This window comes from Fringilla coelebs, assembly GCF_963513975.1.
Source record: "Fringilla coelebs genome assembly, chromosome: 7".
Lineage (NCBI taxonomy): Eukaryota > Metazoa > Chordata > Aves > Passeriformes > Fringillidae > Fringilla > Fringilla coelebs.
The window spans coordinates 15371178-15385682 of record NC_140035.1 but is presented as its reverse complement, the minus strand read 5'-3'; the positions used below and the strand labels follow the sequence as shown (position 1 = coordinate 15385682).

Here is a 14505-nt window from a genome sequence, read left to right as displayed (position 1 = left end):
GCCGCGGTGCGGGACCGGCAGGGCCCGAGCGGCTTCGTATCCGCATCCGGCGGCACCGGCAGGCGGGAAACGGGGCATCCGGGGCGGAGAGGGCACGGAGGGCCCCCCCACCGCCCCGCTCCCCCTGGGGGAATACAGAAATCTGGCGGCGATCCCCCCGCGCCGACAGGGCCACGCGTTGGCAACCCCGGCCACTCCCCCGCCCGGGGTACGGGTGGGCCCGGGGGGTCCCCGCCCCACACCGGGGCCACGCAGCAGCAGCAGCGAGGCCGAGGCCAGGTTCCAAACACGCCGTTTATCAGCCGTCCCACTCCCCCCAAGTTTTGGAGCCCCCCGTGGGGATGGGGCCGGTCCCGGGGCTGGCCCGGCGGGCGGCGGGGGGTGGTTAGCGGTCCCCGGCGGTAATTAGCGGTCCCCAGCGGTGATTAGCGGTCCCGGGGGCCGGCGGTTCCTGGCAGTAATGAGCAGGGGAAGTCTTCGATGCGTCTCATTCACTGAAGCGTCTGTGCCAATGCACGGGAGAATCTCCCGCTCTATCCCACTCCCCTCGCATCAAGCCCGGACCAGCACCCCGGAATTGGCGGGGGTTGGAGGTGGGAAGAAGCGCTGAGCTCTCAGATCCTGGGGGGAGGGCTGCCTGTCTGTTAACCCTTTCCTTGCTGGGTGCATCTCTGGCTTAACCATGCCCGGACTCGGAGCGGCAGCAAATCCGTGTCCAGGAGGCCGCGCCGGGCAGGGACGTGGGGATAACAAGCAGGGATGGGATCTGTCACCGTGTCTCTGTCGAGTCGAGGGCGAGACCGAAATTGAAGCGGCTGTGGTGGCCCCGGGCCAGGAACCAGGCTCCGTGTGCGATGCTGCATGTCCAGATCTGCAGGGGCAAAGAGGACAGGTGGATGAGCACCAACCAGGGACACTGTCCCGCCCCTATCCCGCGGTGCCAGCCCTACCAGGTAGGCGACGAAAGCCACGTAGGCAGCCAGTAGCAGGCTCAGGGGAATGTGGTACTCCAGGCCGTGCAGTGTTGGCAAAAAGTCCACCACGAAGTAAATGTTGATGGCGCAGACCAGCCCCGTTATGAGGGTCATCAGCACCTTCCCCGGGCTGCGAGCAGGGCAGTGGGCATCAGTGCCAGGGCAGGGCCCCCACTCTGTGGGCCGCTGGGCAAAAAGGGCTGGGGGAACTGAGTTTGTAGGTGAACCAGACCCCAGCTGGAACATCTCTGCACCCCACAGCTATATTTCACCCCGTGGTGTGGCTCTAGGTGTGGATTTTGGCCATCTTCCAAATCCAGGGCTGGCAGTGCCAGGAGGGTGCTGAAGGTCCAGGGGTGCCCAAGGAACCAGATGTGTCATTAGGAGGAGGATGACGAGGCTAATGATGGGGTCTGTTCTGCTCTGACTGCCCCGGGCAGGTGGGAATGAACACACCCCTCCAATGCCCCATGGCATGGTTTGGGGGGGCAGGATGGGCCAAAGGGAAGGTGCCTGCAGCCAGAGCTCCCTGCTCTGCCCCCTCTGTGCCTCCCCGTGCCCTAGCACTCACAGGCTGTTGCTGAAATCCTGCATGAGCGGCTGCAGGCTGGTGAAGGTGAGCACAGGCAGGACGGCAAAAGGCAGCTGAAAGGAGACGGGATGAGGACGTCATGGCTGCCAGGCCGGGGTGTTTGGGGCAGGTGATGTCCTCCCGCCCCCTTACCAGGATGCTCTGCAGGACGTTGAGCAGGTCATTCATGCCTGTGAGGTGGCTGACGTCCTTGAAAGCGGCCACCAAGACAGTGGGCAGGATGGCAAAGGAGCGGGTGAAGAGCACCCGGGTGAAGCGGGACCAGCGGAGCTGCAGGAAGCCCTGGAACACGGCAGAGCCTGCACCCTCGCTGTGCCTGTGGCACCGTGTCAGGGCGACCCCCAAAACCTTGGCTGGGTGGAACATGGGAGCCATCTCCCCCTCCTTTGTGCCAGGGCACTGAGCATGCTCTTGCAGGGCTGCCGGGCCCCACTAGGTGTCAGCTCCGACTCGTTAACAGAGGATCTAATTAATTAGGGAAACATTGCGTGGGGCACCCACAGCGTGCAGTGGGTGGGCACTGTCTCCAGCCCACCTCCTGGGGAACACGAACACTGGTGCTAGCAAGCTGCCACCCAGCATTCCCTGCAGGAATGGTGGGCAATTAACTCTTCCAAATACTCCTGGGGGGAGTGTGCTGCCCATAGAACCCCTCTGCCCAGGGCTCACCTGTGGTCTCCCTGCTCCCAGCCCCTCCCTTGGGGGCAAGGACCAGCATCCCTGTCTCTCACCTCCATGACGAACTGCCCTGCGTAAGTCCCGGTCATTGTGGAGCTCTGTCCTGCTGCCAGGATCCCGATGCCCCAGATGTACAGTGCCACTGCCCCGAAATAGCAGCCCAGGATGACACCCTGTGTAAGGACACTCCAGTGGGCACCCTAAAGTGTCCCCTATCCCAGGCATTCCCATCAGCTCCCAGATTTCTAGTGGGGTTATAACTGCCCCCAGCCCCAGGGGTCGATGGGGAGAGTGACTTATCCCCCAAATGGGGTTGGAAGCTCACTGGACACAGCCTGGTGGCACTCACCCCCTGGTAGATATCCACAGAGACTGTCTCGTTGTTGGTGGGGAAGATGCTGGCGTAGTGACTGATGCTGCTGTTGATGCACCTGTTGTGCTGTGAGGCATGGCAGGCACGAGTGTGACAGCCACCCAGCAGCTCCCACAGACACAGGGGATCCCCACACATCACCTCTCAGGGAATGAGAACGTGCAGGCCCCAGGGGATGCTCGTCCCACCCATGTCCACAGCTGGGCACAGCCGTCATCTCCCTGTGGCCGTGAGGTGACACTCACCACGTCCTCGTTTCGCTGGTGGTAGAAAGCCTCGCCAAAGACAGCCATGACAAAGAGGTTGATGAGGAAGGAGACAAAGAGGGCCAGGCAGGACTCAGTCAGGAAATACATATTGGCCTCCTGCACTGCCTCCTTCTTGGACCGGTCGATCACCCGTGTCTGGGCATGGCCAGTGACATGGGTTTCATGGGGTCACGTCAGCACCCCTGTCCCACGGCCAGGGCCATCTGGTCCCCACCAAGTGTACCCTGAGGCACCCTGGCAGAACAGTGCCCATGGCAGTGCCTTGATCTCACCTTGACCAAGGAGGAGTGGAGGAAGATGTTATGGGGCATAATGATGGCGCCGATGATGCCCATGGCCTGCAGCAGCTCCTTTCGCCCGCAGCCCGGGCAGCTGGGCAGGAAAATGCCCTTCAGCACCTCCACCTGCCTTGGCCTCACCACCACGTACTGGGAAGCAGTGAGAAGGGGCACTGTGAGCTGCCACCTCCCTACCACAGGCTGGTAGCATGGGGACACCGTGTGGCGGGGTCCCTTGCCAGCCTTGCAGGAAAAGGGTTGTCCCCAGCTCCCCCCTTCACCTCATAGCCAAAGGTCAGGGCCATGATGGTGATGAGGAGGCCGAAGAAAGCCTCCAGTTTGCGGAGCCCTAGAGAGGTCAAGAGATGGGGTGGAACAGAGCAGGGGACACTGGTGCCACATGGGCACTGACAGTACCCCCAGCCCTCCTCCTGGCGCTCACCATACTTATCGAGGAAGAGGAAGAAGAGGGTGTCCACGATGGTGATAAGGACCCCAGCCCAGAGGGGGATGCTGCAGGATGGCCGGGGGTGGGATTAGACACGTGGCCCTCTGTGGAGCAGGGCCAAGAAGGGGGCTGGGGGTGCCTGTGGGGAGGCTCACCGGCCAGCTGAGAGCAGGCTGAAAGCAATGGCTGTCCCGATCACCTCCTGCATGTCAGAGCCAATGATGGCCATCTCAATCATGAGCCAGAGCAGCACGCGGGGCACCTGGAGGGAATGGGGCACCATGAGGTGCCTGAGCCCGCTGGTGGTGCCTAGCTCTGGGCAAGCTAGCACAGCATCCTGGGGGCAAATCCCAGTCTCCAGGCTGTAGCAGGCCACTTAGAGCAGCATGGGGACCTCAGAGGACCCCTCTCAGCTTCTTTCACAACACAATCTCAGGATGAAAGATGGGTGCTAAATCCGAGCCTGTTCCCCCCTCCTCATCCCTGCCTCAGTGAGAGCTGAGGATAGGACCCGTCTGTCTAGATAGGGGGGGTTTGAGGGAGGCGGGGCAGAGGGATGTGTCCAACCCTCCTTTTGGGGACCAGGATTCAGCCGGCATCTCCTTGCTCGTTCCCCCATCAGGATTTTGACACTTAGATGGGACCCCCAACTCCCCCCTCCTCTGTCATGTGATCCCTCCCCTCGAGCTCCCCCCACTTTCTGCCGCAACACGCTCAGGCTTTCCGCGTCTCGGCTTCGCGTTGCTGCCCGACGCCTGGACTCACTCCCGCAGGGGACGCTCTCATGTGTCCCCAGGTCACACCGGGACACTGAAGCAGCTGCTTACCACCTCTCACCCTGGGCCTCTGTAGGCACTAGGTGGGGGACACCAGGGTTCGGAGGGGCTTTGGGGAGCCCCTCAGAGAGGCATGTCGCTCACAGCATCCACCTGCTCCTCTCCAGCCCTGCAAGGCTCTGCTAGGACTGTCACCAGCCCAAGCACAGGGTTCCAGACTGTCACTCCCTGTGGCTGCTCACCTTGGGGTAATAGAGGTAGCAAATCTCGCCCAGGTCCTTCCCGGTCACCACGCCCAGACGGATGGCCAGGCGCTGGCACAGCAGCCCCAGGACGGTGGCCCACAGCAGCACCCACAGCAGCTGGGGGGCAGGAGGGAGGGAGGGAGGCAGCAGGGACTGGGTGCTGGGCAGGATCCAGCCGTCCCGGCTCCCCGGTTCCACCAGGGTTGCAGGGAAGAGACGGGGTGCAGGTGCTCTCCCAGCCCAGTCAGAGGGGTGCCCCCCTGGCACCCCTGGGTGTCGTCACCCTGTGCCGAGGGCCCCCGTGGCCCCTCCTGCTCCCGGGCTGGGGCAGCCAGCTGCCGGGGCAGCCGTTGGCGCTGGAGAGGTTACGAAACCCCCGCCTGCTTCCTGAGCCCGCAGCCAGCTCACCTTGAATCCCGCCAGTGCCCCGCTTTGCAGGTCTGACTCCACGTTGCCCGGGTCCAAGTAGGCGATGCTCATGAGGAAGCCGGGACCGGTGAAAGCCCAGAGTTTCCTAAAGCTGAACCCCGGCTGGGACAAGGCAGCAGGTCAGAGCCAGGAGCTCTGTTCAAAACCAGGGTCTCCGAATTGCCCATCCAGCCCCCTTTAGCCCGGCGCTTCCCGCACGGATGTGTTTAGCACACGGAGGTCATTTTCCTGACAGTTTTGGAGAGGGAATGCTGCCCCCAGCCTCTCCCTGTTAGCAGCAGTGCTGGAGGGGCAGTCTGACCCACTGGACCGTGGTTTGCAGGGGGGTCCCAGGGCTGTCAGGCACTATTAATTGCATCCCATGGGATTCCATTGCTGTCCTCTGCTTTTGCTACTCCTCCTGACTAGCGAATACTATTCCTTCCCCTTCTCTGTTCCACTGCCCCAAGACCAGACAAGGATGGGGGGACTGGTGGGGTGCAAGCAGCCTTGGGGAGTCCCACTGGGCTCATCCATGGGTGGCCCAGGAGTGGTGTGTGAGCAGTGGGGTGATCCTTGCGCTGGGTAACAGTTTGCCCCATTGTCTCAGTTTCTCCATCTGGAAAACTCTAAGCATGGAAACACAGCCTAGGGCTGTGACTTGCCTGAGCTGGGTCTGGGGAGCTGGGGGCATGTCCCCAGGGCATGACCAAGCCACACATTCCCCACTGCAGGGCCCTTTGCCTCCCCACCTCCAGCTCCCAGCAGCACTGTCCCACTCCCCTGCCCACCCTGAGAGAGCCTTGCAGCACCTACCCCGCTGCCCTTGGGGATGCTGATGAGCTCATCCAGGTAGGTCTGCTCCTGAGTGCCAGGGCGCTGTGGGGTCAAGGGGCCCCCTTTCAAGGACCTGGTGAGGCCTGAGGGGGACAAGGAAGAGGAAGGGAGGTGGCAGCCTGCCAGGGGGACAAGGACACTGGTGGGCAGGCAGCCCTGATACCAGCTTCCTTCCGTCCCACCTGACCCTGCCTGATGAACCCCATGAGGGAAAAGCGCCAGTTTTCCAGGGGGAGCATGAGGATGGCCATATGGGATCTATCAAAGGGGTCAGATGCCTTCTCCAGCTCAGGTGTCCCTAAAACCTCTGGTATGAGCGCTGTCTTCAGCAGTCCAAGAGCCAAGCACATTTCTGGGCAGCAGGGACAGGAGGGGACCCTACTCCAGCTCCTGCTGCTGAATGGGCATAGAGTAAGGACAAGAAGCTGGTACTGGTCCTAATCCCCCTTTTGCAGCCCCACTACATCCTGGGAATTGGTTGAATCACATTCCCAGGCTTGAGGGAACAGAGGATGGGGCAGGTGGGAAATCCAGGACAGGCTGGGGGGGATGGTGCCCACTGAAAGATGGAGCACACCGAGGGGTCCCGGGGTGAAGGGAAGGGGGTCCAGGGGATGAAAGGAGGCACAAGGGGTCCCAAGAAAGTGTTGTGAGGCTCACCTGGTTCCAGTGATGCCATGGGTGGACCTGATCCAGCCATAGTGCTGAGGCTTCCTGATTTCAGTCTGGCTGCAGTGCCCGCTGCCCTGCTTTTAAAGGACCCCCCCGCAGTTGTGTCATCCCTCCCCCTCCTCAGGAGGAGAGGAGGAGGATAGGAGAAGGAAGTGCTCCTTCCCTACCCTTATGAGCACACACAGTCTCGGTTCCCCCCCTCCTCCCGTGCCAGGAGGCCCCTTCCCTCCCCTTCCCTCCCCTTTGCCTCCCCTTTGCCTCACACACGTGCAAACACGAGGCACCCTCACCGGGGCATGGGAGCATGTCTGCATGTCACTCTCCGTCACATGCCAAAGGCTCTGCTTGGGTGACTGTGGGGACAGGGGACAGTGTCCCACAGAGCGAGAAGGGAGGGCTGGCCCCGCGGGAGTAGGGGAAATGCCATAGAAGTGGGAGTGAGGAGGAAGCAGGCACGTGTTGCATAAGGAGATCAAAAGGCAGCCTTGGCTGCTGGGGAAGCACCCAGCCATGGGGGCTCTGGGGCACAGGGTGCTCACATCACCCTCGGTGCAGGGACCTTCACACCACGGATGGCGTGCCAGCGTTGCAGCGTCAGGCTGTGCCAACAAAAGTGGGTACCCTTCTGCCAGCCAGGCTGTGTCCCACAGGGAGATGGGCAAGGGGTGTCCCCCAGGAACACGTGGGGTGGTGGCAGGCGTAGGGATGTGAGCCTGGCCCTGCTCCACAGTATGCCCCAGGCACCCCCACCCCCTAAGTGAGGGCTGGGAGAGGGACAGGGTCCCACCCAGAAGGCATGGTGGGGCTTCAGCACACAGCTCAGCTCCACCTGCCCTCCCTGAGCCTCAGTTTCCCCAAAGCAAACAAGACTGGACAGGCAGTGCTGGCTGCTTTATTTGCTCTTAGCTGGAGGGTGGCCAGCTGGGGAGCTGGGGAGGGGGCTGGCAGCCCCAGTAGAGGCAAAGGGGGTCCCAATGGGCCTCTGGTGGGCGAAGAAGTCTGCAGCAAAGGAGATGGTGTCATCTGGCTGCTGGAGGAGCAATGCCTGGAGGAAGTCAGACAGCAGTGCCCGCACCTCGGGGTGCTGCTGGAGGTAAGCAGCATGGGAGAGTTGCAGCTCCTCCTGCAGTGGGGTGAACGGGATGGGTGGGGTGGGCATGAACACACATTTCCCCCCTGGGCACTGTGCCAGGGTGAGGGGGACAGGAGCCTGGGTCCTTTCCCACACTTAAGAGGGCGTGAGGAAGGATGTTGGTCAGCCTGCCCCCTCAGTGTGCCTCCTGGGCACACCAGGGGAGACCCTGCTGGAGACTGGCACAGTCCCATGTCCCTTGTCCCCATGTCCACCCATCTTACCTTCCTGTCAAGGAAATAGGAGTAGAGCTCCTTGTCCTCCTCCCAGGCCAGGGGTTCTTTGGGGAAGGGGAGCTGGGGCTCAAACCTACCTGGCAGCAGAAAGGCAGGGCAGGGTGTTGCCCCTGGACTTCCAGACAGTGGGGAGGGGCTGCCTGTGCTGGGGGGGGCACAAGCCTCCCCTGCTCAGTACCTGACTTGCTGAGGATGGACTCATCCTGGAGAAGCATCAGCACTGGGGAGCCAATCTGCATCAGCTGAGCCAGATGCCTGGGAGGGGAAGAAGAGCCCCTGACGTTCCCATCGTGGGTCCCTCCAGACTGGCAGGGCCGGGTGCCCTGGTGGGAGCCCTGCCCTTACCCGCTGGGCAGGAAGCTGCAGTGCCACACGGTGCGGGCGCCTGTGCTGGCGCGCACGGCTCGCTTGATCACAAACACCTCTGTCTCTGCCGAGCCCACCGCCTGCCGCTCAGTGCCCAGGGCAGACTGGGGGCGGTACAGCCAGGGGTCAGCCTTGTCCCAGAGTCGCCCCTGCCCCCAGCTGCCATCCCCACGTGTCCCCCCATGCTGCCCACCACATTCTGCCCACTCCCCCTTCCCGCATCCCACCCTGGTGATCCCAGCCTGACCCAGACCCTTCCCCCCCGCCCCATCCCACAGGCCCTCCTGGCTGGCGGCTCACATAGCTGACAGTGCAGAGGTCGCCCTCGCTGTTGATGGCTGGGAAGACAAGGTCGGGGGGCATTGTGTGCCGGCGGGCCAGCACCCGCAGCAGCAGGAGGCTGGCACCCTCCAGCAGCCGCGCCCGCAGCGTGGCCCGGCTGTAGGAGAAGCTGTGGCACCGTGGCTCTGCCTGCAGAGAGACCTGGCTACCTCATGGGACAGCCACAGCTCCTGCATCCCTAGGGACGGCAACCCCCCGAGCCTGGGCAGCCCCGGTGAGACAGGCCAGCTGTGCTGCCCCCTCCCAGGATGTCACCCTGCCCTCAGCCTCACCTCTCCCTCCTGCAGGGTCCTCGTGACCGTCATCCCGTGCTCGTGGCTCACAATGTGGGTCGTCTTCTCGGTGGGGTGTGGTCTGAGCTGCGGGAGGGGTGGGAGGCACGGGGTGGAGGGTAGAGCCAGGGCACCCCTCCTCTGAGGTGGCGACCCCAGCCCCGCCGTCAGTCGGGGTACCATAGCAGATGCATTGTGGGAAACTCCCCACCCCAGCTGCCACACAGAGGAGGGGATGGGGACCAGGCTGGTGGGGCAGAACTGGAGTCTAAGCATGACAAAGGACACCAGACTACCCCCAGCAGCCTTGCAGCGGAGACAGCCCTCAAGAGGGCACCACTGCAGGGCACACCCCAGGGCAGCGGGTAGGACACAGGGAAGGGGACATGCCACCACCGTATCAGTCACCTCCAGGCGCTCCTGCTCCTCCTGCTCCAGGGTCTCCAGCTGCCAGGTCACATAGGCTGTCAGAGCAAAGCCATGCTCAACCAATCCCGTTAGATTGGACTGTCCCCATTCCCAGCCCTGGGGGCTGGTGAACGGGGATGTTCCAGCCCTGGGGAGGAAGGAACCCCCCAAAAGCCACCCCTGGCTCACCTTTGAGGGTGCTGGAGGCAGGCACTCCATCCTGCTTGCCTCGGAACCTGGTTTGCACCAGGATGCAGCTCTGCACCGGCTCACCTTCCCGATGGTAGGGTGCCCACTGGGCTGCCATCCACCACTGGCCCTGTGCCTTGTCCCTTGGTGAGGCCCCCACAGCCACCACTGCCAGCGTCTCAGCAAACAGGCACCACTCCAGCTCCTTCAGCCCTGCACAGAGGGATGGTGACCCCAGCACAGAGGGACAGTGACCACGAGGAGATGGTCACTCTGGTCACTCCCTCCCGAAGTGACTGTCGCCCCGCCCAGTTCCCCTCGCTGTCTCCAGCCCCCCCACAGGGTGGGCCGAGCCCCTCGCCATTTATCCCTCAATCCCTCACTCTCCGGCTCCCTCCTGCCGGGCCCGGTGCCCCCACCCTGCGTGGGCAGGACAAGGGGGGGCTGGACAAGGCGGGGGCTGGAGGAGGCACGCACCGATGAGGCTCAGGAACTCGGCAGCAGTGTCCGCCACGCTCGGGCTGTCCTGTGGACTCCCGGGAGGGGTCTCCATGCCTCGCCTGGGGGCTCCTGCTGCCGGACCCTTAGTGAGGGGACGGCGGGGCTCCCCCGAACCGCGGTGCCCGCCCCACGCGTGACCCTGGCGGGCAGTGACACCCACCCCGCCTCCGCAGCCCCCAGCCCCTGTCGGGTCCCCCCGGGACCCCGCCGCCCCCGGGTCCCCGCCCTACCGCACCCGCCCGGTGTCCCCGACGCTTCTCCGTCTCCCCGGCAACGCCCTGGCCCCACCCCTTAAAGGGGCCGCGCCCCGCCGCGGGGTTTAGCGCCGGAGGGTCCTTACCACCGAGGTGAAGAGAAAGAGGCGAACAGGTGTAAAATTGATCCAGTCTTTTATTTGGGGCGTGGGGGTGATTTTGGCTCCGATCCCCAGCGAAGCAGCACCCCCCATGCCCCAGCAGTGCGACCGTCTGGCCCCGTCCCAGTGTGTGTGTGCGTGTGTGTGCGTGTGTGTGCACAGGGGGGGCTCCGGCGTCAGGGATGGGGTGCTGGAGAGGAGCCCCGTGCCTGGAGGTAGTACTGCCGGCCCGCCTCCCCTTGCTGGCTCCATCCCAGTCCCCACAAAGGAGATGCACAACACTGGGGGCTTAAGGGGAGGGGGCTGATTGGTGGTGGTGGAGGGGAAACTGGGGATTCCCAAAAAAATGATGGGGGGGGAATGTTGTAGGAGAAGCCCTTGGTAGCCATTCCTATAGCCCCAGCAGTGAGGTGGAGGGCTACAGACCCCCTGAGAGGGGATTGAGGTGCTTCTACGTGACAGCTGGTGATCCCCAAGTTCGAGGGAGCAAAGGCAAGGATCATTTATGGGGTGCCCACTTAAGGGGGTGTCCACTCCTCCCCCCCCCCAGTCCTGCACCCCAGGAGGGAGATTCACAGCAAAACAAACCACACAGTCTTGGTCCCCCTGTGCCCAACCATCACCCGGCCCCATGGAAAGGGGGGGCCTGGGGAGGGGGGTAGATCTAGGTGGCTTGGTAGAGGTCCTTGCGCCTCCGCACCTCCTTGAGGACACGGGCACGGAAGGCGTCGGGGTCCTCCCCCCCGGCCTGCCACAGTCCCAGTGCCTCCTGCAGCTCCGGCTGGTGGGTCCGCAGGAAGGGGTTGTAGGTCTGCTCTTCCCCCAGCGTGGAGGGGCACTGTGGGGGGAGCAGCTCAGCTCCCCTGCTGGAGGCAGCACCCCCGGCAGGGAGCTGGGAATGCCCCCAGAGCCCCCTTCCCCCATGGCACCCACCATGCAAGAGGGTGTGGGGGTGCAGCATCTCTGCCAAGGGAACCCTGGGAGGGGCTAGGATGGTGGGTGCTGCCCCCAGGGACCCCCATGCCTCACCGTGCTCCTCTTCTCCTGGCGTTGCTGCACTGCCCACTGCAGCTTCTGCTCCAGCGCGGGATTGTCCAGCTCCAGGAGGCTGGCGAAGGTCAGGCACTCCAGTGCGTATTCGTGGCCTGTGGACTCCCATATGCAGCCCTTAGCATCCTCCCCACCCATCTCCCCCTTGGCAGCGGCACTGGGGGGACACCAGCAGCTCTGCCCTGCTGTTGGGGACACTCACCTGGCCAAAGCAGCGTGTCCTCGCCCAAGCCCACAGCCACGTCCAGAGAGGCGAGCATGGTCTCAGGGGAGCCCTCAAACGGCCTGCCTGCACCCCCACACAACTGCCTGTCATGGGGGGTCTGGGGGAAACCCCCAAACTCATCCCAGGACGGGGTTGGGTGCACTCACCACAGCCAGCAAGGAAGAGGAGGTCCCCAGAGAAGAGGCAGGGGGGGCTGCCGAAGGGGCCCCCGTCCAGCACATACACCATGTGGCCCACAGTGTGGCCAGGCGTGGCCAGCGCCTCGAAGGTCAGGCGGCCCACGGTCACCCTCTCCCTGTCTGCAAGTGGGCTGTGCCGGGAGCAGGGGGCACCGTCAGGGTGCTCCCCCAACCCCAGCACCTGAAAACACGCCCCTCCCCTGGCAACCCTGCTCACACACTGGCGTCGGGAGCGTGCCAGGTCTCTGCCCAACGTGGAACTGGGGGATGGACTGGTGGGTGAGTGCTGCAGACAGTGGTGGTTGGGAATGAAGCCCCCCCAGATTTACAGGGGTGCTAAGGGGTGCAGGACTTACTTGGTGAGCTGTGGGATGGCATCAAGAGCGCTGCCATACACCTTGCAGGAGCTGTGCTTCTGGCAGAGCGCCTCGTTCCCTCCGCTGTGGTCCCTGCAGACAGGGAGATCACAGACCCTAAATGTACCTCCCCATACTCCCCCCACTAAATGGGGCAGGGCTGGGGGTCACCTCAGGTGGGGCTGCCTTCACAGCAGCTACCAACCCTTCCAGAGCCACCTCTTGCTCCTTACCAGTGTTTGTGTGTGCAGAATATGGCTTCCAGCATCACCCCCTCTTCTTCGATGGCAGCCTGGGGAGGAAATATGGACAGAGAGATAAGGGGGGACAGAGAACCCAAGTATCAGATTCAAACTCCTCCCTAAACCCTATCTCCCCCAGCTCCCCTGTGAGGCTCATCTTGCCTCGGGCACTAAGGGCTGCAGATTAGGGGCAAATTTTCTCCCCTCTAACCCCAAAATACAGAGATATGCCGCCCCCTCACCTGGAGACAGCCAAACACCAAGTCAGAGTGGTTGTGGGGTCTCACCTGTACAGCCAGCGGGTCAGAGGGGTCAATGACGGCCGCTTGGCTGGAGCCAGTGTCGATGACCAGGTAGCTGTAGTTGTTGGAGAGTACGGGGATGGGCAGGATTTTCACCCCTGGGGGGGAAGAGACACAATCAGGGCGTGATCCCCCTCAGCTGGAAAAGGGGGAGTCCGGGTCAAACTCCCCACATCTTATATCATATTCTTAGTTAAACATGCTTTGGGCAATTCGGTGATGGCAACCCCTCCCCAGCCCAAAGTGCCGGTGCTGGGGGGCTGCAGGGCCGAGGTGTGGGAGGGGCTGCCAGGACTCACCAGGGAAGCAGTAGGGCTGGGGCACGGAGTGGCCGTGTGGGTACCGTTCCCGGGCCTTCTTCACCTGCCGCTGGTAGAAGAGGTAGCCCAGGCGTGTGCGGGCGTACAGGCTGTACCTAGGGAGGGCAGACACCCCTAGGCATTAAACTCCAGTTCCCCTGAGGAACCCACTTGGGAAGGGGGCTACTGCCGGGGCTGTGACTCCCACAGGGAACACATACAGGACCACTTTCTCATTCGGGGGAGCTACAGGTGTTGTGTGTGTACCCCACACCCCAGATGTGTAGTGAGGGCAGGATTGGTTCCCCGAGCAGGCATCCTCAAGCTATTTCAAGCAGCAAGGACAGGGCGGTGGGGCATTGCTGCGGGGTGCTCACCAGAAAGGACTGGAGCTGGCTGTTCCTCCCCATGCTTCGGGGGGAAGACATGCCCAAGCCTGCCATGGTCCGGGGAATCAGGAAAGAGAATGAGCCGAGGAAAAAGGGAGGCAAGAAATGCCCCCGTGCATGTGGGGGTGCAAAAGACATAAGGCTCGGAGGGACCTCCCCGTTTGCACAGCAGCAATTTGGGACGGGACGGGGAATGGTGCAATGACAGACATGTAAAGACCCGGGTTGCAAAGCCCATTCCTGGCCGAGGGCACCCCTGGATGCCACACCGGGAGTGATCCCTGCAGTAGCGCTGGGAGCCCGAAACCGGGGAGCAGGGGCTCCTGCCAGCACCGGGTAGCGTGACCACGGCCGAGGCACCGGGGCAGGTCAGCGGTGACACCGGAGAGAAGGCGCCCCGCACGGGAGGGTGACCGGCACCGCGCGGGGGAAGCCGGTGTCTGATCCCCGGCCCCGGCGGCCGGGCTGACATCGCCCGCCCCCATTCCCCCGGCCGGAGCGGGCTGAGCCCCAGCCCGGTCTCTCCGTGCCGGCGCGGCCGCAGGTTCCTCCCCGCGCGGCTCCGCAGAAGTAGGGGGGGTGGTGGGCCCTCCCTCCCGGCGGCAGCACAAAGGCGGGCGGTGGCGGCTGCCTCCCTGCGGGGGTCCCGCCGCGGCGACCGCTTACTCGCTCGCTCGCTCGCTCACTCACCCCAGGCGGAACAGCAGCGGGGCGGCGAAGGCCATGAGCGCGGCGGCGGCGCGGCGGGCGCGGCGGAGGAGGCGCAGGCAGGCGGCCCCGAGCCCGCGCGCCCCAGCCGCTGCCGCCGCCGCCGCCGCCCCGCCGGGCCCCGCGGCCATGCCGCCAACCGGCGTCACGCGCCCGCCGCGCCGCGCCCCCTGCCGGCCCCGCAGCCGCAGCACCGGGAGTGGGGGGGGGCACACGCTCGGCACAGCGCTCGCGTCACCCGCCGAGAGGAGGGGATTCCCCCCCCCCGCAGTGCGAGGGGTGTCCCCCCGCTGACGTCACTGAGTGAGAAAGGGGGTCCCTGAGGACGTCAGAGCCGGCGGGAGGGAAGTCCCGGGGGGACGGGCGAGGGCAGCGGGGTCCCTCCCCGGGAGCAACAGGCGGT

The 14505-nt window shown here is 64.0% G+C and overlaps 2 protein-coding genes across 2 annotated transcripts; both read right to left on the bottom strand.

Moving 5' to 3' along the window:
* Nucleotides 1-769: 769 nt before the first annotated feature.
* SLC11A1 (solute carrier family 11 member 1) lies at nt 770-5911 on the bottom strand (the record flags this gene model as incomplete). The annotated part of the gene is given in 15 exon segments (XM_084209789.1): nt 770-871; nt 951-1131; nt 1133-1150; nt 1546-1619; nt 1699-1848; nt 2298-2417; nt 2594-2683; nt 2863-3021; nt 3159-3314; nt 3446-3513; nt 3607-3677; nt 3768-3874; nt 4631-4750; nt 5042-5164; nt 5858-5911. Coding segments are annotated over 14 exon segments (1488 nt in total). The 5' UTR covers nt 5114-5164; nt 5858-5911.
* Nucleotides 5912-7442: 1531 nt separating this feature from the next.
* CATIP (ciliogenesis associated TTC17 interacting protein) lies at nt 7443-10048 on the bottom strand (the record flags this gene model as incomplete). Its single annotated transcript, XM_084209564.1, has 9 exons — nt 7443-7673; nt 7907-7995; nt 8097-8173; nt 8264-8388; nt 8585-8755; nt 8899-8985; nt 9307-9362; nt 9496-9708; nt 9973-10048. 9 exons carry the CDS (start codon nt 10046-10048, stop codon nt 7443-7445), a joined length of 1125 nt encoding a protein of 374 aa, XP_084065690.1.
* Nucleotides 10049-14505: the final 4457 nt, after the last annotated feature.